Source organism: Hetaerina americana, unplaced genomic scaffold, assembly GCF_022747635.1.
Source record: "Hetaerina americana unplaced genomic scaffold, ioHetAmer1.1.p SCAF_2, whole genome shotgun sequence".
In the NCBI taxonomy this organism is placed as follows: domain Eukaryota; kingdom Metazoa; phylum Arthropoda; class Insecta; order Odonata; family Calopterygidae; genus Hetaerina; species Hetaerina americana.
In genome coordinates, this window is record NW_027286763.1 from 27,812,557 (window position 1) to 27,835,737 (window position 23,181).

At 42.3% G+C, this 23,181-nt stretch overlaps 1 protein-coding gene across 1 annotated transcript in view; it reads left to right on the plus strand.

The window, feature by feature from the left end:
- The window catches only part of LOC139687644 (glutaminase liver isoform, mitochondrial-like), a 59,235-nt gene that overhangs the window by 21,294 nt on the left and 14,760 nt on the right, over positions 1-23,181 (plus strand). Inside the window, exons 3-10 of the mRNA XM_071584884.1 lie at positions 11,096-11,134; positions 13,064-13,163; positions 14,659-14,798; positions 15,618-15,747; positions 16,846-16,973; positions 17,224-17,339; positions 18,404-18,525; positions 22,059-22,217. Coding sequence (XP_071440985.1) covers positions 11,096-11,134; positions 13,064-13,163; positions 14,659-14,798; positions 15,618-15,747; positions 16,846-16,973; positions 17,224-17,339; positions 18,404-18,525; positions 22,059-22,217 — 934 coding nt within the window. The remainder of the gene's footprint in view (positions 1-11,095; positions 11,135-13,063; positions 13,164-14,658; positions 14,799-15,617; positions 15,748-16,845; positions 16,974-17,223; positions 17,340-18,403; positions 18,526-22,058; positions 22,218-23,181) is intronic.

Sequence of the window (23,181 nt, forward strand, 5' to 3'; positions counted from 1 at the left end):
CCACTATAAAAGTTAACTTTCAAAGAAATAATCTGAGACTATAGAATTTTACAGCAGCTGGTTATAATATGTGAAGCGTCTGCTCAGCTGTCTGCATAAATCATAGTGTACTTTTGTAAATTATATAATAGCTATAGAGAGATGATGCGGCAGTTAAACTGTCGCTCCTCATTGAAGTGAGCGAATTCAAATCTTAATTCTCTTAGTCAAACATATGCTTCCATCTGGTTGTGAAAATTTTTTGATCGAAAAGTCAATTTCTTTGATCTCAAAAATTTACATAAAAGTATATTCAAATTGGGCCCAGAGTGGGTTACTTTCGAAATTGGTACCCCATTTATGCAAAAAATTAGAACCCCCTAATCCATACCACCTTGGCGTGATGGGTCCCCATAAAAAGCAAATTACATTTCAGATTTATATAATATTAAGTGTTAGCTTAATGTGTAATTCTTATGTGGTAACACGTTTTTTATTGATTGAGTTGGCTTTCTTATTGCGTTAGCGATCCGTTGCAGGGTAAGGGTGTTCAGTTCGCTAACGGCAGAAAGTAGCACGCGACGGGATATACGCTGCATTTAAATTTTGCTTTCGCCTGAGCAGATTGTCAGCCGAGACTTGTATAATCTTATTATTTATTATTATTTTATTCAGGAGTTAGGAGGTGGCTTATTTTGCACATATTTCTTCCCAATAGCAGGGATATATATTATTTGAAAATGTTGAAATTGGAGAGAAAATCAATTCCAAAGGAAGGTGGACTCGAAGCTTCAGTCACTGCTCTTAAGCAAGTAAACACCACTGCTGCCAGATCTTTGAATCAAGTTGAGAGCACTATTAGGAATATAAAAACTTTCATTGGTGCTATTTGTAAGCACAGGGACATCGCACCTACGGCGTATTTGTGCACGGTGTGTCAATACTGAAGTCCAAAAGTGAAACTTGTACCTCATTTACATACACGCTGAGCTAACAATATACACATAATATTGCAGTTTTTTCAGTCAATTATCTAAATTATAAATTTATGATCGCTCTCTGCAGAACAGTTCTCATACTTTCTGCTTCTAATTTGAGTTTTCGCCAACTCTTTCGGATCATTTCCCACCTAAGTGCATGAACATTTTTAATGGACTCTCGACTATAATACCTGTAGGCATTCAAATTATGAAAAGCTAATTGGAAAAGGCGACTTCCCTGAAAAGGCCCAAGTGAAATAGGAAAATTGATTGCTGCGTTTTTAGTTTGCCTTTGTTCAGCGAATGTGCATTTGAACGGCAATGATTATATTTTTAATATATTGGTGATGAGGTGAGAAAGACAATATCATTTTCTAACGGACGCGCAAAATATTCAAATCATCTCATGCGGCGCTGGTAAACAGTGCTCAAACACCGTCATCATCATACATCTCTCACTCTTGACTCAGTGATGTGACACATCAGTGATTGCCATCCGTTGGCTGACTGGAGCTTGATCGACCGCGAAACTGACTGGATCCACATACCCAGGTCTTCCCATGCACAGTACTTTATACTTTAATCCCCCCCCTATTTACAAATAGATATTGGGTTAACCAAAGTACTTTCGTTAAAATTTTGAAGGATTTGTGCCTCTATGCATCCACACACCCGCATATGGACTTATTTTCATTTCAAATACCCAATGTATTTTCGCGTGTTGAAGGGGTCTCTGAAATGATAGGGGAGGGGTGACGGCGGCGCTCTCCCCCCCAACCCCCTGAGGGGTGACTAGGAAAGCAAAAGGGGATGAGGGCGCCTGCACAGGGAAATGTGCGGGTTTGGCGGGGTGGGGTGTGGAATTTCAAGTTGGGGGGGGGTTTGTTAGTGTCCCTACTAGGTGCAGGTTGTGAGTTATTGGTGGCCATCGCAGATTTTTTACTCAATGCCAGGGCACTTGTGGCCTCGACGGGAATTTCGATGAAGGGTTACTGGTTGAGACAATAAATCATGGCGAAAATAAAAAAGAAATTCAATAATCGTTGTCGTATTGGAAGCCGACATCAATAGCGGGCGCGGACTCGAATGGAACCTCTTACGTCAAAGTTTCACAAATTATTTTGTCAAAGGAGTCTCCTCTGGGAACTCTCAGCACTGGGATGACACGCGGGAAAAATATCCTGAAAAACAAACTCTCCCCGGCTCCCAGAGCTAGGTGACGGCTATCAAAACGAATCGCAGCGTCGCTGGAAGCTTTGATTTTAAATTTCCTTGTTGCCCTGTTGAGAGTTTTCCGTGCTGAGAACTTTCGGAAAGATTTAGAATTGAAGACCTGGTGTGTGACGGTGCTCTCTCATTTTTATGACACGAAGGGCAATGTGTTTGCGCTGGCTGTTTGCGCTGAGTGACCTCGAACGAGGTGATCACGACACAATCGAAAAGAGATGTGACGTCGCATCTCAAGAATGACGTGCTCACCATGAAGAAATCACGTGGTGTGCAGGGAGGGGGAACAGTTATGAAGAGACCCAAGAGAACGTGCGGGTCAGGCTTAAGAAACTTGGTCACATGAGACGGATGGTAGGAAAACGAAATGAAAGAGCATAAGGGAGGTGTTACTTATCTTTATTGCGGTCACATTTGGAAAACGGGGCAAAAATTTGGGAGTAATGGGAGCAAATGCTAATTTAGGAAATGGAAAAGGTATAGAAAAAGTTAGATTTGTGAGATTTTCTTCGAGAAAAGAGTGAACGTGACGACTGTTCTGTAGGAATCGGGAATGGGATTCCACTCGAGCCACGAAGAGTGGAAGCAAGACTAAAACACTTAGAAAGGAGCAGAACACACCCGATTTTATTTGAAAATACGATAAGGCGATAATTGGGATAATAATGGCCCCATTTGACAGAGTGGATCAGCAAGATAAACTAATCGATTAAGACACCGTCACTGACAGATTCGAGTACCCATTTTCCCCTCTCACATTACTTAATCATAACAAGATCAAACCTAATCACAGCCATATTTTTCATTCAAAATGCAAAATTGAAAGCTTCCCTGCATTATGATTTTTCAACTACATTTCCTTGGCCCGTACTAGTTTCTCGACAAGGTATATTTTTCAACGCTCTGCGAATTCTTCGCCCCATGTCCGCGTGAACGTTCTTTAATTTCCTTCTTTTTTATTCCTCATAATAATTCTATCCCGTTTTTAAGATCCACCATTCTTTCCTCAGCTGTTTTCATTGCCTCATCCTCATTTAAATTCTGAGTTTTTATTGGTACTCATTCCTTTCTACTTCTGTTAAATCTTCAAAATTCCACTTCCTACCAATCTTTTTGAATTTTAAATCGTATGCAGCAACAAATAGATTATGATCCGGGTCTACATCCACCTCCGGGAATGCGTGTGCGTTGATGACGCTGTCAATACTGCTTTGTCAAACCATTATGCATACTTTAAATGGTGCGCACCTGCTCCTCCAGGTATTTTTCATATGTAATGATGTTTGAAACAGGTGTTATCCATTATAAAATCCTATCCCTTGCAGAAATCCATTGTTTTTCCTCAACAATCATTTTCTTAAACTTCTCTGTCCTACTTCCCTCCCATATTTCCCTCCACCGAAATGTGCGTTCCAATCTCCCGTCACCATTACGTGGGTTCTTCCCTGCCCAGTTCCAAACACATCCTCCAGTTGATTCTCGAAATTGTCTACTTCGCCCTCACATCAATTTATTGTCGCAATGCACTCCTGGATTACCACTGGATTGGTTGGGACAGGTTTTATCCTTTATCTTTCAATGGAATTCTATCACTCACCTGCACTTAATTCACTACCCTTCCCCCCTGTTTCTATTCAGCACTACTACCATTCCATGTTCTATTCAGCATTCCAACCACTCTTCAGCCGCTTTAAATTACTTCTGTCTTTGTCCCTCCAGCAATCCTTGCTACATTTTCATAGCACCTCATGAAAGTCTAATGTATCTATACTTCCTCTCTCCATTTTTCTCTTAATGTTTTCTAGCTTCACTGTCCTTGACGTCGTTCCAACATACCATATCCCTATCCTAACCGCCGTGGTCTCCTTTCGAGTTTTCTTTTCCATAACTTTCCGCTTGGTTTTCTTTTTCACAACTTTTTACAACATACCGCACGGTTGTGCAACAATTATCTCTGATGACGATTGAAGACACATTGTTTTTCTTGCTGCTGGGCACGATATCCCGCCTTTTGTCTGGCTCCTACCCTTCTCCTTATCTGGCATGAGTGACCCTACCAGGAGCATTTATTTCAGGCAGTACAGCTCTAGGGGTCAAAGGAATGGGCAAACCCTTCCACCACTTCAGGCTCTTTGTGCATGGGAGATGGTCATGACATCGTTTCAAAGAGTAAAAGTGGCCTAATGCGATTTCGTTAAACTGCCATTGGTTTCAAATGCTCACTCCCGTCCTTTTTAAATGTTTTCCCACCTCACGCCCCCGATTCCCTCCTTCCAACCGGAGGGTCGACATGCGTGTCCGGAGCGGGAGGCGCCCACCATCCGGCGGCATCCTCTCTCGCGTGCGTTGTGACGTCCCCGGCCCATTGTTTTGTTCATCTTACGTACATCCCCCCAAGAGAAACGCGTCTCTCACCCGCTATAGAGAACATCCTCGCATTGATTCGTTGATGATTTGAGAACCACGGCACCAATATGATGCCCTTGACCGTGAACTGAGTTACTAAAAATGATAATGGCATAAATGAAAATCGGCGCCGTTAATATTAATTTTGTGGCGGCGATTGGAATGCGAAAGATAAATTGTGGAGCGATGGAGCGATTCTGAGCACGAACCGCCGGAGTTGATGATGTCCTCGACTCTGTCTCGGGGATGGGGGTTCCGCGGGGGTTGGCGGGGTGGGGGGCATTCAGACCGGACGGTTGCTCGCCCCGGATGACCGACTCGCCCAACGTCAATGCTTTCTCGTGAAATTGATTGGTCTAGTAAACTTTTACACTCTGGTTAACTCGTGAATGCCTTCTTCCACGTTTAGGTGGTGTTCCACGTTAGGTGGCTAATGATATCAATTTCGATAGAAGTGGTCGATTACAGAGGTGTGCTCCTCATGATTTCCAGAGACTGTCCAGAGGAAAACGAAATAAAGTTTCTTCATTAAGGCTTGCACCAGACGCTGTTCCGAATGCGTAAATGTATAAACCAATGATTATGATGGTAATCAATGGTTAAATTCACGGATATTTTAATTGTGCAGAGGTACGAGTGTTACTGAAATGCCTTGTTCGAAGAAAAACGAGCGAACAAGGTAAAAAGGCAATCGGACAACGGAACTGCTGTTTTCTTTGCATTAGAACTCTCGTACATGTAATGCACTGAAAAAAGAGTGCGGAAGGAATCATGTCCCCTATTTAATTCCAAGAAACCGCGGGAGATGCCGCAACAATAACTTTTAGCGGAGGCATCCGCTAATATGCATTTCAATGCAACAATTTCAAAGTGTAAAAATTTCAGAGTTTAACAGGACGCCTCTTAAGTGCTTAAGCCCTCGGGCGGATATCGAGGGATCCGGGTTCGTATCCCGGTCAAGGCGAGTGATTTTTACATTCTGAAATTGTTGCATTCCCCTATCCAAAATGAACTTCCCTCGCTCCGCTTACTTCGTACATGGGAGCTGAGCAGGACTTACGCTTAAAATAGTAATTTTTGGTACAATTTGCCTCCCATAATGAACGCAACTTGAAAGGCAAAGAACTACATACAGGAAAATCGCTTCTTATATATATACTAACTATACTATACTATCTCTATACAATACTAAGTATATATACTAACTATATACCTGTATATCGCTCTTCAGTCTGTGTCCTTCCGAAACCTACCTTTAACGGTGGACCGCATAAAAATTTTAAATACGACGTTTAATATCTAAGAATATTCTCTGAATGTTTTCCTTTCTTCATCTGCTGATGTATTTATTGCTTTATAACTATTTAACTAGTTGCTAACTTTTGTTGAGTGAAGATTTATCTGACCTTTTCTTTTTTGTTTTGCGGTAATTTAAAGTTCTTTTAATTCTTGCTTTAAAAATGGATTGTTATCTTCAGATTTTCTTTCTTCATTCTTTGAAGCCATGGTCTGGTCATCTGGAATGAATGCATCGTCGATGAGTTCTGTAAAATATTTTGCGTCCTTCTGCATGTGTTTCTTTTTCTAATATTTTTGGTTTTGTGCCCCCAAAATGTCCCCATTTTGCCCAAACGTTGGGCATGCTACACTTTTAAATGAAATTTAATATGCATTCCTATGAATACCGTAATTGTTTGCACAAAACCTTTTAAGCGTATGAAGAATAGTTTTGACCTCTGACGCGATATAATATGCTTGTTCTTGGAATTTTAATTTTCTATCCTGTATGGTTTCCAGATACTATGAATTCTGACCCTTGTAAAGCTTAATTGCGAGATTACTTTTCAGAGCACTTCTAAGGGCGGTACACCTAATTTTAGTTAGTGGTACTTATTTTTGCTTCACATCTACAGAGTTCTAGAGCATGCATACGAGAATGAAAGATTTTGATTCAAACTCTTTTGTAGAGTTGGCGCTTATTCTAATGATAGTTTATCCTATTTTCTCATGCTATCATTTCACAAGAGCCTGAGAGGCCTGCACGCAGTAATCAACATATCGCCATATTCCACATTAATTGTTTAAGTCCTGAAGTCTCTGGAGCTCCCTAAGTCGGATCTTTCGTTGTCCTTTTCGCAATAGGACCTATAATTGTTTTTCTTTATTCAAAGTACCTCTTTGAGGAGTCGAAGGATTTTTGGACGTGACAAAATTTTAGTTCGTCAATGTCAAGGGGCCATCGCCCTGAGTTAAAGGCTGCCTCCAAGTCTATAAAGACAACAGAAATTTATGTTAAAGGTTCTATTCTAATCAAAATTGACGACATGCTGGATTGCTTGATACTTTCTGACATGTTCGTATACCTTATTTTTAATTGCTCTTTCCAGAGCTTTGCGAAGAGCTGAAAGCAGGGTTAGCAGTCTGAACGATCTAGGAAGGGAGGGGTCTCTACAAGGTTCTTTTAAAATGAAGTGATTAAATAAGTTTTACAGATTTAGGAAAGTATCTCGGTTGTAGACAATCTTCAAAGATCCTTATAAGTATCTTTAATATTTGATTTTCGAACTTTTTTACTTGCGATCCTTCGGTATCCTGGTGTATTCCTTGGTTTTCTTTGTTCAATAGCTAATATGATGCCCAAATGGGAGATTTTGCAATCCTCCTTGTCCTACGGATCGTTTGGCATCTGTTCTTGCAGGCATATCTATAATTACGTATTAGGACAATTCAATTACTTGGTATCAGGGGGTCTACATGAGCCGTTCAATAATTTCTTAAAACTCCAAAAGATGGCGCTCGTAGAATCGGGAAATGAATGATTTTAGTAAGTCTCACATCATACTGAACAGCTGATTAAGTTTCAGCTATATTCATCTCGTGGTTTCATTTCCATGATAGATTAAAGCACCAAAATTTTGTTTATTTAGTAAATGGGAAAAATTATGTTCATGCGGTGATTTAAAGCTCTTATTCAAAAGGAATTACACCAGAAGACATAATAGCCGAGTTACATGAAGTCCATGATACATCTGTGTTTGCGACTGATTACAATTGAGTAAATGAGTTTAAACGTTGCCGTACATCCACAAATGATGACACATCGTTTGGGACGGCCAGTGGAAGTGATTTCCTCCGAAATGATTGACAAAATCCACGATATAGTTTTGAGTGAACGACGAATCAAAGTTTGCGAAATAGTTGAGGCCACAAGCGTACGTATCACAAGTTAAGAGTGTTTTCAATTTTGCAGGAACAATAGGATTTGAAAAAATCTTGACAAGATGGGATGCCGCGTTTGCTCTCAGTGGAGAATAGTAGCAATCATGTGGTCGATTCCGAAGCTAGTTTGGAGCTTATCCGTCGCAATCCTGTCGAGTTTCTGCGTCAATAAATGCGTAAATATGGACGAAACATGGATACAATACTGCACTCAAGAGACAATTTGTTTAAATTTCAGAACGCACAATATGTATATGATTTTATTGTATTCTATAATTGGAGTAAAAACGGCACATTCCTTGGATGAGCCATGAAAATTGCAAAAAAAACTCCATAGACAAAGGAACAGTCAAAACAGTAGGTTTCTAATGCCGATTCGGTTCCGTAGAAGGCGAAGAATGTAGTGTTGGCCGATAATGTGATGGTCACGTTTTCTTCGGATGCTCGTGGAGTCATCTACACCGATTACTTGCAAAAAGGACTAACTATAAATTGAGAGAAGTGTAATGAGTCGTTGTTGCACTTCCAATACCTGGTTGGTATGGGCTGATTCGGGCTTGTCAATGAAACGTGTGCATCAATTTGATATAGGTGGTCTCTGAACGATCGTTTTTCCTTCTTACCGATTCCTTCAAATTGCTGGTGGATATTATTTGCTTTTACTCCTGCTAGGTAGGGATGTGGTCTTCTTTTCTACTCTTTCTTAAGGAGATCTTTATTTTCCCAGATGTAAACCCATTTTGTAATTTTTCTTCTAAGTCGTACTTGTCAAAAGTATTAATATGAACACCTTTTCGGGAGATATCTTTCTACCACACTTTAGGCTAATTTTGATCAAAGCTATTTCCTTATTCTGACTTTCTTAAATCTGAGAAGAGAGGTGATTGTGGTTAAGAATTTTATCCTTATTTCCTCTTCAATAACAGTTCTTGTTACTGACTTTTATCTTTTCTTTGTCTCAATTTTTTTGAAATCTCAGCCTTAATTTTTTTTATTTCTTATGACTACCGGTTAATTATTAAACTAATCTTGATTCGAGGATTTCATTTCACCCACTGACATTTAAGCTGTCAGCACTATTTAATTTAGATTGTTGACTGGAGAGGGTTTGGCTCCGCCCCGAACACCTATCCCCTCGGAGGACTTGCATTTGAGGGGCCATAGGAGCCGAGTTAACGGTTTCTGTTTTTCAATTTTATTTCCTCATTGTGCAAATTGGGTTGAAGCCACTGTTTAGTTGGTAATCCCTGTTGTTCGCTCGAATCCCCAAAGAGGTAGTAGCAGGCCGATTGATCCCCGAGACGTGTATCAGTCTCAATGAGCGCTTTAAGTGCTCTCTACTCGAGGTTCACCCTGAATCTCAGATTCTCTCTGTGGGTCTCAGACGACGGGGGACCGGGATTTGAAGACCAGTCGATTCCTCCATTCGCTTCGGCCCAATCTGGCCACGATGCACTCTGGAACATATGGTTTTTCAAATCCCAGCTGGTTACAATTCTGTTTGTGGCGCGCGGCCGGGCTTCCGTCTGAATGTTTCGAAAAGGTCCACTCAATCAGCGACGACGAGCGCGGTCACCCCCAGGGACAAGGTCGCGGGCCCCCCTCCGGTCTGCCCCCTCAGCCGCGTCCCCGGTCTTTGGCCGAGGGGAGGAGAAGGCTGATTCCACAAGGCGCGGAGCGACGGGTAGGGCGGAGGGAGGGTCAGGGGCCGTCGTCGTCACTTCGGCCAATCTGGCGGAGGCATTGGCCGATTCGATTCGATTTTGCGGGGGTTTATATTTTTCCTCCGGTGGCCCGTCTCCACCCCGATTTCCCCGTGGCTGCCCACGGAGACATCGGGGAGGAGACCCCCTCCGCCTTCGCATTTCGCCCGCATCCACCTCAAAGTTTTAATGACCATTGAGACTGTTAAGATGGGTAAAATTTCACACAATGGCTATGAGAATCCATTTCCTAGTAACTTGAAAAAACATTATCCTCGAAACGAAAGCTTACTGACTTCGTGGAGTTTTAATTTTGCACCGTCTCTAAATTCTGGGCAATATTTCTTCCTCTTACCATGTTTTGGAAATATTAAAGAGCCACATTCTGATTCATTTCATTCTTTGTCGGAGATCTTAGAAGTAAAACAGTAATTTCTTCCCGCAGTGATTACTTTAATGTTTGTTTACCATTGTAAATAATATTTCACAAATAAGTAGGAACCAACTCCGCATAAGCCAAGAATATGTTAGCCATACAACCACTGGCGCCACACCGCGTTTTTTCAATATGACGGCATTAGTTTTAAATTTGAAAATTCGCTATTTTTAAAACTGTTATTCTAGTTTAGTACTCTTTCTACATTTATCTCCGTGAAATTGGCAAGTCAGAAAAAATTGTGCGCGTATGGTGCTCGAACTAGATGTATCCAGAATCCATTTCCACGGCAATCATTGCAAAAATAACATTCTTGGCGATTATTTGTGCCAGAGGTGAGTTTGTGGCAATGCGAAGCACGGGGCACCTGAACTCTAGAGACTATCGGGTGGCTGAGCCCGAGGCCTGAAACCGCGACCTTATTATTTATTCCTCCAGACATTCCCGCCTCAAGGGAACTTCACTTTTACTTAGCTTGCATTCGACTAAATGTTGACTTGTGCTGATGTTCCCGATTTCATCTTCACGACCTCTCGGAGTACCTCGTGTAACATTCCCAGGCTATGGAAGTATGAGACATCCTTTCCTGTCCTTCCCCTATGGCGCAAATGACCTTAGCTGTCGGTCGCCTCCCCTCAAAACTACTACTACTACTCGAGTGCCAGCAAAACCCTTCTTCCCTCCTCCATTTGATGTCGTGTCGGTGACTGCCCACCATAGACTGAAAATAATTGTTCGTGGCAGTTCGTCTTGGGCCTTTCCATGCGGAGGCGCTCGGGCATCCCCCCACCCCCCTCCGCTATTCCCAATACAATACGGAGGTTATAATATTTCACATATGGGACCGCTTAATTCGGGATTTTTATAACCAACATGCGGGCTTAGTGCGCTCGAGGTAGGACGTTCCCACAAAGGGTTTCTTGACTTGAAGAGTCGGTGAAATGATGATCGTATCCATAAAACCTCCCCTCCCCTCGTTTGCATCGGCAGCTGTGTGTGTGTTTATTGCCCCAATTGCTGCCTCCCACCCTTCCAAGCACCAGTTTCTTTCGAGTAACAGGATTTTTTTCTACCTCCCACCTTTCTTTCTCTCCGTGCATACATGTGGCTCTACGCGATCTGCTGCCCACCACCCGCGCCTCCAGGGGATACGCCTTCATCCACGACACCAGCTACATCAACGCGTGAGTATGCGCCGGGAGGCGAGACTTTTGATATATCCTCTCCCTCCGACACCCCCCCACCCGCAACCCATCGTCGGCTGACTGTCAGTCACAAGGTATTGGAATTCACTCAGGGGGTGCAACGGGGTGGGTCAATCAGCGGGATGTCGCCTCACGCGGAGCACCTGATTCGCGCGGTGAATTCCTTCCGGTGGGTACCGGAAGAACGCCGAGCTATTCGTTAACCCGGCGACTTGCTCCAAAAACTTTCTTCTGCTCTCGGTTAGCGCAGACGGTAATATTAATGGAAGAGAAGGGAAGGAAATGTGACGATTGGAGAAGTTTTAATGATTGACGACGGAACGGACTGATGTTTCGAAAATTACCGCTCCATCTCTGCTCCTCGACGCCACGCACCGCCTCCCTACCTACTCACTCGCCCGATCCCTGACCCCCACGCTACCCACGATCCAAATCTCACCCTTCAGTAGCAACTTCTAAGCCCTCCACCCCCGCCCTCCGTGTATCCGCCACCCCCGTACTCCTCGGCACAATTCTGCTCGTCCCTCCACCCCTCTCCGTCGTTCCCACATTCTCCTACGCTGCAGCCCCATTCCTTCCGCGCCCACGCTGCACCCTCCGTCCCCCTACCTCCGCCATGCCTCCACATCCAGCCCTACCCATCGACTGCCTCGCACTCCGCCCTCATCTCTCAACTCTGCCAACCCCTTCGTCCCCATGCGCCCTACCTCTTCCCCTGCCCTGGATACGCCCTACATCCGCCCCCCCCCCCTGAACTTCCATCCACAAGTCTCCCATCCTACCATTCAACACCTCCGTCTCTTTGCCCCCGCCCATATCCGAGGGGATGCACACCATTTGGTGTACCAGCTGAAAAGACCCTTCCCGATTATTAATCATGTGATTACTAGTTGTGTGAGCACTTGACTGATTGTCAGCATTACGGTTAGCATTAGAGGAATGATTATGGTGAAAAATTAGTTTATTTGGTGTTTTACACTTTTATTATCTAAAGTTCGCGTATGCATTAGATACACTTCGTGAGTTCCATAAATGTAATAAAGTTTAAATTTCACTTTAATTATGAGTGACTGGGAAAAATTAAATTTAAGACCTGAAGATGTTTACATCTTGCCAAAGGTAAAAGGTGAAACGTTCTAAGAACCAGATAAGCACGATGATCTTGCAGTCGGGAGTTGTGTGCCTCGAAACCGTGAGTCGCTGACTCACGGTTCTAGTCGACTGCTCCTTTTTCCACTTATTATTAACGGGACAATTGTGGGGTGTACGTGCATTAGTAGCGAGTGCAAAACTTTTCGGTAGCTGTTTCTGGAACTCACTCTTGTGATGATGTTGAAGTGACGTACTCACTGTCGGGAACGTGCCCGAACGACCCTCCAACCGATGCTTGTTCATATTTGTTCCCTGGGGCAGAATCATAATTCCACTCAAATAAAAATTGGGTCGAAGTTTCCGGATGCATACTTAGATGAATTATACTTTTCCTCTTAATGCCAAATGTTATATTTGGAATGTCGCCGTATCGTAGGATCCTCTGAGGACATGCATTGTTCCTGTTGTTAGTAGGTATAAAAGTTCGACCTCTACGAAGGAGGGAGTATCTATTCGACAGACATTAGTATTCAAATCCTTCATGAAAAAGCTTCAAGTGCTCATATTCCGATGAAGAAAAAATTTCTCAATTCATGCTAATGCATGCTTTTTCAGTGATACAGCGAAAACGTACCACAGTTCACCTATTGTGTGTGGTAGCATATATTTTGAGATTATCTGGCAAATTTTAATAAACATGTAGTGGTTATGTCTTGGGATCAGCTATTCATCAGTCGACAATTCTGTACCTTACCTGTCCTTACTCGTTCTCTCGTTTCTAATCTTCTCTCTCTCTTTTCATCTCTCCCCCTGCAGTCCCAAGGACCAGGAACAGGCCAAGAATGTGGACGACGTCCTCTTCGACATGTTCAAGAGTGAGGAGACTGGCCTCCTGCCCATCGGCAAGTTCCTCGCGGTGAGTGGTGTGTTGATGGGCTGTCGCTCCCCCCTCATGCAGCCATCGATCCCCTTTTCCTCAGTGACTGGCTCACTTCCCCTCAGTGAGTGACTTCCTTCCCCTTCTGTGAGTTTATTTCCTCCTGTCGGCGGCCAGCCGACCTCTCAGTATATTTACCAACAAAGTAGTTAACCGAAAACATATCTAAAACTTTTGAAGAGTGACTCGTCACCTCCTTCTCTTGGATTCTTGTGTTACCCTCTTTCTTCCTCCCGAAGCTCTCCGTACACTCCTTGGCCACCTGGTTTAGTTAAATTACCTTTCTCCTCTTTACTTTTGAGCATATTTCTCACTGTATGAATTTGTCTTCCGCCTACAAGAAAACATATTTCTTCTAAAATCTCTCAAATTCAACATTTACGTTTCCATATTTGTGTTTTTCAGCGCCCCACTCATTTTCGAGAAACACGGTCCATGTTCCCACCCTACATTTTTGTGACAACTCTTACTGAAGTCCCCTTCCGGCGTTCTGGAATAATTGACCTCCAGAATAATTGACCAACAATAATTGCTACCGTACCACATCCATGGAATGCAAGGTTCCTCTCGTTTGATATAGGGACTTCCCGTTCCTTCCGAATTGCAGCAAAGGCGCCTCCGTTTCCCCCTCGCCGTCTGGTGGTTGTAGCAGTTGATTCCGGGCGCACCCTGATCTTTGCCAATCAGAACCCTCTATGGAAACCACTTTCCCTCGTCATTTGTGCCCTAGAGTTTGGCCGTAGGTTATCTTTTGTCCTATCGCCTAACTCTACAGAGGGGAAAATAATTGTTTAAGAGCTGGAAAATTTGTGGTATCACCGAAGTTGGAAAGAATTTTTTTGTCGAACACTTTGGGGTGCTTTTCGTGTAAAACGCTTTGAAAACACTTTCTAGTCCATAATCGATACTTTTCTATATTACCCTTGCGTCACGTCCATATTTTTAATTTCTGATTGAAGCTCCCACCTTTTATGGATTAAATATAATTGGTAATTTTCCACACTGTGTAGTTGTGTTGTCATCTGCGTTATCATTGTATAAGTACACGCCATTCTTGAGAAAATTGCTTCCATAATGACGTGTATGCTTTAAAATTTCAGTCTGCAATACTGTAAGATTGTGTGGATAATTACAAAGTATTTTTTATTCTCCCCTACATAGAATTCCACAAAGATGAGGCAGTTGATAAAGATTTTCATCCTAAAATATTATCGCCTCGGTTTTTACCCATTCAATACTACGGCTTGCCACGCGGCCTAATTTGTGGCTTCAGGCTCCATGCAGGACCAAAGCCCCTCCATTGAGTGCTTCCAGTCGAGGAGCTTTGGTCGCGCTTTTGTGCTTCGATTACAGTCGAATCCAGACCCCTTTCCCCTCTCGATCTGTCCTTTCGGAGTCGTGTTCGTGGGGCATGCCCTGCTATTGTTGGAGTGACCTCTCAGACCCCTGTCTCGTCCCTTCCTCACTCCACCAGGCCCTCCGCAGCACAGGCCTTCGGAAGAACGACCCGCGGTTGGCTGAGATGACCAACAATCTGAAGAAGGCTCACAAACTGTCCGGCAGCGAGACGGGGTCCCCAGAGACCATCAAACTGGATCGAGATACTTTCAAGAGGTGAGTTTACGAACGGTCCTCACCCCTCCCCCCCAATTGAGTCCGGCCCCCCGCCCTGATGCCTCCAGAATCGATTCGTTTTCAATTCTGTCTCGACTGAATGTCCGATTGGCGCTCTCACATGTCGCGTTCTCAGATGCGCATTCGAATTTGGTGGGTTCATGCGAGGAAATTAATATTCTCTCTCCTCCGCTTGACCCCCGGGAGTTTATCGTGAAGTTTTAATGATCTTGGTTATTTATATTATTTTTATTATTGTGCCAACCTAATGAAGAAACTGAGACATTCAAGAGGGCACATGACTATTTTGCATCAACTATTATTTTATTAACCAGAATATTATTTATAAACGGCGGCATGAAAAGAGTTTTGATGTAGACGGTTCTATTACTTTTGCTTATACCCGCGCATGTTATGTTTAACATGTTCATTGGACTTAATAATTTTAACCGATTCAGGAGAGGATTCCTCCATTTTGAAGAAATTATTCGAGATGATTCTTTCGATTGTGTATTATTGTGATAAGGGAAATTAATGTAATCGGGGTTTTTCCTGATTAACATGGCCCCGATGCTAAGATGCGTTGTGGGACAGCATATCGATTGTGAGGACATCAACCGATGCATGATGATTTCGGCAAAATCTGTGAGGGGACGATTGAGGTTCCGTTGTGGCAATTACGCCTCCCTGGACCCCCATACATAAAGTGAGTTTGTAATGTTGCATCTCTCTCTCTCTCTCTCCTCCCCCCTCTTTTTCCCCCTTTTCGGATTGGGTGGTGCGTCCCTTGACTCTGCAACAACTCCTGGTGCCCTGCAGCGTCATCTCTGACAACATCGTGCTCATTTCCCGGGCCTTCCGCCACCAGTTCAAGATCCCTGACTTCCAGGGGTTCACCAAACACATCGAAGACTTCTACTGGAAGTGCAAGTCCAACACCGAGGGCAAGGTTGGTACACCAAACGGCACACTTTCCGAGACACGTCGGCACCACTCGCTGGGCATTGGGTGCGGCGATGACGTCACCGGTTGGATTGACAGCACCCTCTCCCGACGTGCCGGGGGCCTGTGCTCCCGAGCCCTTGCCCGCGGTTTACCATAGTAGTAATTAATATTTTAAGTGCCTCGGCGACTGAGGTCATTTGCAATCACTCTTGTTTTTATAGTATTTGCTGAACTATATTCTTGCTTTGGTATTTGTATTGGAAATTAATTGTGGCGATACTATTGCGTACCGAATTACATGTTTTGCCGGTTTTATTTCGTTTTTGGTAGCTCTTCCCGAGTCTGAACCCTAAGTCTTTATCTTCCATTAGCGCATTCCGTTTCGTATCTCTGATGAAGGGGGATGTCATGTATCATAGTCGTTGAAAGTGGGTCGCGGTAGTCCAGGGGGTAGAGCGTTGGACTACTGACCGGAGGGTTCCGGGTTCGATTCCCGGGCCAGTCTCTGGGCACCTGCAGCTCCACCCAAGCTGTGTGATTTTTCGGGTACCAGATCTTCCTTGGAAAACCATAACCGGCACAGGGAAAAGAACTGGCCCCCCTAACCTGATGTGTGAATTTCACACGAAGTCGGGCTTAGTACTGGGTGAACTCTAGGTCGACCACTGCGGTCCTCGTCGTGGACATTGGTGCGGTTATTTTAAAAGTGAATGAACCACTGCCTCACTCCGCCTTCACTCCTTATTCTCCATACACTTCACGAAGTTGCCTATGAATTTCAATTGGTCTGTGGCTTTTTGCCAGAAAAAACCTCATCACTTAACATTTTAACAGTTTACAGTGATAAAATTAGAAGAATCGCAGTCTGAAACTACCACAGCAGGATGCGCACTGAGTGTAGGGGCGTATAGACACTAAGTTGGTGGCTCTAGCCCTACCCACCGCCCTGCTAGGCTACGTTTCTTAAGTGACTTTCTTGACAGCCCTCGTATATTGATGAAAAGTTTCCGAGTTAATCCCCTTGGCCTATTAAATGCAACGTGCGCAAGGTAACCAATGAACATTCAACTCACTCTCTCTCCCTCTTCCCTCACCCAACAAGGTGGCCAGTTACATCCCTCAGCTGGCTAGGATGAACCCTGACTACTGGGGCGTCAGCATCTGTACCATCGACGGACAGAGGTTCTCCATCGGCGACACGACGCTGCCCTTCACCATTCAGTCCTGCAGGCAAGTAGCCAACACCCCACCTTTCCACCTGCCCGAACATCACTGTTGACTCCTCTTTTTAGTGGACGCTTCTCTATTACACGATGAGACTCTACATACGTTTTGGCCCTCTAAAATTGAGTATCAACCGATTGGCCAATGAGAGGGCATAAGCATTGCTTCCTTCCCCTCTCCTCCCAAATCATCATTCGCCATCAGAGCCTCTTTACTCGAAAGCATTATTATCCTTCCTTTGCTCGTGTCTTCCCAGCAAGCCCCTGACGTACGGCATCGCCCTGGACCAGCTGGGCGCGGACATGGTGCACCAGTACGTGGGTCAGGAGCCGAGTGGACGGATGTTCAACGAGCTGGTTCTGGATCATAACAGTGAGTACCTGCGTGATAGTGGGGTCCCCTGCCTCCAGCCGCTTTTAAGATGCTGGATACGTCTATTTCTCTGATCACTGCCTCCAGTCCAGTACTACAGGTATAATTGAATCAAATGGTGCTCTGCGAAGGGATGATTTTCCCTGATTACTGTCGATATTCCAATGCCTCATTTAACACAAAAGTACTTGGATAGTTCAATAATTCCTTAGAAAATCCAAAAGATGGTAATGTGAAGTATTGGGGAAGGTTTACTTTTAGTAAGCGTCATCTTTCCCTAGAATAGTGTTAAAGGTTCAGCAATATCCATTTCGGGGTTTCATTTTCATAGTAGGTTGAAGCAACACTTTTTTGTTTATTTAGGAAAATGGAAAAAAATTAATTTCGTGCGGTAATTAAAAACTATTATTTTAAAGACTTAACCCCGGCCCCTGTGTTTGCGACTGTTGACAATTGAGTAAATGAGTTTTAACTTGGCCGTACATCCACAAATGATGAACATCGTTCGGGGCGTCTAGTGTAAGTGAATTCTTTCGGAATGATTGACAAAATCCACGATGTGGTTTTAATTGATCGACAAATCAAAGTTCGCAAAATAGTTGAGGCCACAGGCATACATATGGTCATGTGCAGAGGTTGATACCTTTGAGAGGAAAGACTCTTCATTCCATTTCATGGCTGATACAATGACTGGACCATCGGTAGGAATGGGTGCATAAAGCTTTATGACCTCATTGATGGAGAGAAGTAGTTGTACATGTATTATGCTAATCTGGAGGTTGACAGTTCGAATACCATCTAACTTTCCTTTGTGTAGACTTTGGTTTTCATTTTCCTCATTATTTCTTTTTGAAATCCAACATAAAAAATCCTGACTGAGGTCTTTTTGTTTCGCCAGTCAAATAAAGTAAAAAAATGGATGTCCTATATCATCTCAATGAATATGTGCTCAGATTGGGAAACTGGCTTGAGGATGTATTATTAGGGGTTAGTAATCCTTAATGGCTTTTGTTTCTTATGAAATTCTCACTGACCTTGCCCCCTTCTTTTCTTTCCCATTCCAGAGAAGCCACACAACCCTATGATCAATGCAGGTGCAATCCTGGTGTGTTCGCTGCTGAAGACGCTCGTTAAGCCAGAGATGACATTAGCTGAGAAATTTGACTTCACCATGAGCTATTTCAAGGTCAGTAAGGGGAGGGTGGGTCATGAAATGATTGTGAGTTGTGGAAAATTGGATGCACATATGTTTTGGTTTCAATAGTGTGGAGAGGATAGAGGTTGTAATAAGACCACTGGACTATAACCAGTTCGTTAACTTCATCAGACAATTCTACTAGGAACAGTTTCGTTAAAGAGGCATATAGTTTATGTAGGTGCTTCAGGATAGACCAGCCAACCCTCAGTAGTCTCTCGGGTGATATGATATATGAAGCTGACTTGTAGAGGAGATATGTGCACAAACAGCAAGTTGGAGGGAATGAGTGCAAATGGAGAGGAGGATTGGTTTCTGGTTCCCACCCTCAAGTAGATGCAGCTCATCAACTGAATCAAAGTCCTTATTCATGATGTGTACACCATTTTTCTCAATGCATGGTGGCTGACCTTGAATGCACTCATGTAGCTTTCATTTTCTTGGTCAATCAAAGAAAAGGGGCATGAAATGCATTTTAGGGGGAACTCTATGTCCCTTTTGACTACCATTAAGTTTAATTCGGTCTCCGGTTGTCTGTGTTGTTAAATTTACCGCATGTGAATTGTATTGTGCTTGTGTTAGTAGGTCACTTTCTCACAATCTGTAAGAATTTGCAGTCAATTTTTTATGCAATAGCAGGAAGGAAATCTTGCTCACCAACAAGAACAGGAAATTATTCTGAAATTTTATGAATATTTTAAAAGAGAAACGAAGAACCATAGGTCCATCGTTAATGTGACTTAAGTTCAAGGAAGAACATTGAAGATCTGCTGCATTAGCAAGTGATCTCTGTAACAAATTCTCCCGGAAGGATTCGACATCTGGGGAAATAGGGGCCATGTGAATCTTCTCCATGTAAACATTTGGAGGGGAATACCATAATCACAAAAGGAGATGAACTCAACCGATATTTTTTCTGTAGGAAAACCCTGAGATATTATGAAAAGAAAGGGTTCCCTAAGCTTAGAAAATGACTTGCTGATTTAGAGAAGGAAATGAACTTCGAAGGGGAAATCCCATTCCTAAGGAGGATTCTGAATTCCATGGGATTTAAGTCTGGGAAAGGGAATGAAGGGAGGGAATTTCTAAGGGATACAGTGGACAGCTTTACACTTCACTTTTATTTTTGCCTAAGATGTATGACCCAGTTAATCAAAAGCTGTTGACAATAAACTTGTAGAAAAGTGCACATTTGTTTTTCTCATAATGACGAACTTCCACTATATCTTGTCTGAATCTGTTGAATTATATTTGATTTAGATGAGACTTGGAACAGAAAAAATATTGCCCTAAACACGATTTGGCTGAATGAGAGCGATAATGGAGGCTAAAAGTTCCAGTGGGAAAGAGTGGGAGGCTAAAGACTGTGCCATTTAGGCTCCTCATAAACAGGTTTTATGGAGAGAAAACATATTTAGATAAATGGTATTAATTATTATTTATTTTAATTCACTTAAGTCTGGTACATATGCCAAAAATTCATGTTTACTCACTTACTTTGGAGAAGAATAAATATTGAGAGATCTCAAGTTTTTAGATTTTCTTTTATTTGATGTTGTTTTTCATGAATGAGCTTAACTTAAGAATAAAGGATTATAGGAATAAAAATTGTGTGGAACTTTCTTTACATTTTAAATATTTGCCTTTGTGTTTGCCGGGGTGTGTCCCTATTTTTGTCTTAAAAGTAATTGTTTACTTTAATTTGAAGGACTGGATGTCTACTTCAGCATATACGTATACAGTAGCTGTCAAATGTTGGAAAGGGTATGCGAAAACTTTGCATAGTTTCACTGGATACTGAATCAAGTTAAATAAGTCAGTCATAACCACAGCATAATAGTCAATGTAAAATTCTTATATGTTGAGGGTACTGCAGCCATCGTTCATTAATGGCTATGCTGACTTTAATTCATATTGAAATAAATCATTTATCTAACATTAGTTTTTCTTATATTTAATTCTGTTTAAAACAATAGGCTCTGAGTATTTCACTGTAGAACTCCCAGCACAACTCATTGTTCCATTGTATTTTATATCATAGTGCCACACAATTTTATCTGCCTGCTCCATTTCAAGAAGCTCTACCCTTAATTGCTTACCTATCAGGGAACCTATCTTTATCACATTTGTGCAAATTGTATGGCTTCAGCAGATGTGATGGGAGATGGTTTGGGTGAACTTGTTTTCTAATGCTTCGATTTCAATGTTTTTGGATTCTGTTAAGCCTTATAACAAATCACACAAATGTTGTGAATATTAATGGATTAGACAGCGATATTTATTTATTTATTGTTTATTTATTTATTTCTTCATTCATCATAGGCTGGTTCAGCATGGTTTCATCATAAAACAAAAAAATTAAATCAATTTTTTAAGTATATAATCACATAAAAGGGCTATTTACATTACATAGGGATATTAAATAAACAAATTTTAGATTTTATTTACAAATACACAAAATTCATCCACATAGTACTAAGGTTTAATAAACAAGTATAATTAAAGATTACACTTGAAATTATTTGAAGGAGATGTTTTCATATCTGCAGGAAGCAGGTTAAAAAATTTGGCTCCTTGGTGGTATCATCCCTCACCTCTAAAATTAGATGCTCTTGCCTCATTGTGATTGTCAAACTTAGCACATGTGGCATGATCATGGACATTTAGGTTTTATTCATATATATGCATGTTATTCTTAATAAATAAGATTTGATTGTATGCATAAAGAGCAGCCAGTTGCATAATTTGCGGCTCATGAAAATGAGGCCTGCAGGATGGTCTGAAAGTTAAGTTTAAGACAGCTCTTAAGGCCTGTTTCTGCCCTTTAAAAGCCTTTTTGGCTATGGCTTGAGCCCCCTCCCCCCCAGAATTTAATGCCATATGATAATCGAGATTGAAAATTTGAATGGAATGATATGCAACAGTAGGACAAGGGCTCAAGGTGGGGCTTTTGATTATTTTGTGTGGTTCATATAGCCATGGAGGAGAATTGTCCGATTTAGTTATTACTGCCTCCCAATGCTGCCCATCTGAATGTGACTTGAGGCATCCTTACAACCTTCGACAGTGGTAAAGACCCCCACTAGCCCTTGGCTCTGCCACCCTGCCATGGAGTATTCCTGCTCAAGTGCAAAGGGGATTGCCTGTGCCATAGAGGGTGATGGTGCTGTGGCCAGTGTCCTTGATTTCCGATTTAGGTTACAATTACACTTTAACCCAGGCTCTTGAGCCAAGCACATTGTTCTCCTGCTGCATTCATTGCATTTCTGATTTCCATAGAGTGAGCAGTAAATTTCAATAAGTGTGCATAATCAAATGAAGAATATATAGCTTGTTTCTTAGGAAGAACAAAACAGTGTACTAGTAAAGTATATTGTACGTGCCTGCATGGCACTGTGTCATCGGTATTTCTGCCAGGAGTGGTGGATTTGACAAGCTGTGTCCTACATGAGTCAAGTCGCACTCCCCCTTGTGATTAGCCCCCACCTGTTGGTCTGATGGGGGGCACGCCATTCTTCTTGTAGAAGCTGGCCGGCGGAGAGTATGTGGGGTTCAACAATGCTGTGTTCCTGTCGGAGCGAGAGGCAGCCGACCGAAACTATGCCCTTGGCTTCTACATGCGTGAGCACAGGTGCTTCCCGGAGCGAGCCAACCTCCGGGAGTGCATGGATTTCTACTTCCAGGTGAGCCAGGGCTCTAACCCTGACCCTCCCGATGCAATCACTCCCTCCCCCACTGATGATATACTGTTGGCCACCAGTTTGACTGCTTGAAGTTGAATGTCTCTTTGGAGATGGATGGAAAAGGATTTGGAGGTGTTTCACAGAAAATCAGTTGATGATGAAATCATTTCATCTAATCAAGACATTTAATAATGCTCTTTAACATGTATTACAAATGCACATCTCCTGGGTAAACTATTTTGTGCAATCATTTTGATTTGCATTACAATAGTTATAGTTTGGCCCAATTCAGTCTTTAATGCCTTTTGGCCTTAATTGTTAAGCATGGCATTGTGTCTGGTTTTTTGAATCATTATCTCCTTTTTTGTTTTTCATTTATGAAATAAGACATACAATAATATGCTTGTTCTGCAAAATGTCTTCCATGTTCATTATTATGCATTTTTGAATGTGTTAAAAGGCTCCACCTTTCATATCATTATTATCACAGACCCTTGTTTGTCATTTAGCTTTTTATTTTTTCCAATTCTCAAATATTGTATCAAAGACTATGAATCAATTTGTTACCTACATGGCTTTTTCCCCCTCAAATGTGACCCCATTGTTGTCACACCTCCCAGCAACCTCTCTAAAAACTTGTGTTAGGCTGCAAGTGATGACCACAATGAGAATCATATTCACATGCTTTGTAAAAATTATATCCACTGAATTTCATCCTACAAAGGTTGAAAGTTGATGCTACCAGTTTTTATCCTGGTGTACATTTTCTTTTGGTTCATAAATTCCCAGGAAATTTTTCAATTGAATCGACAATAATGGATATAACTTGCAGGCCTTTTTGAGTATGTTTTCCTTACAAATATTGCTGGAATTCACTTAATCAACTTTATCATTATCAAAGGTACTATAAATAATAAAGAAAAATTTTAGATGGCTCAGCAAATTATCTATTTGTTTCCCTCCA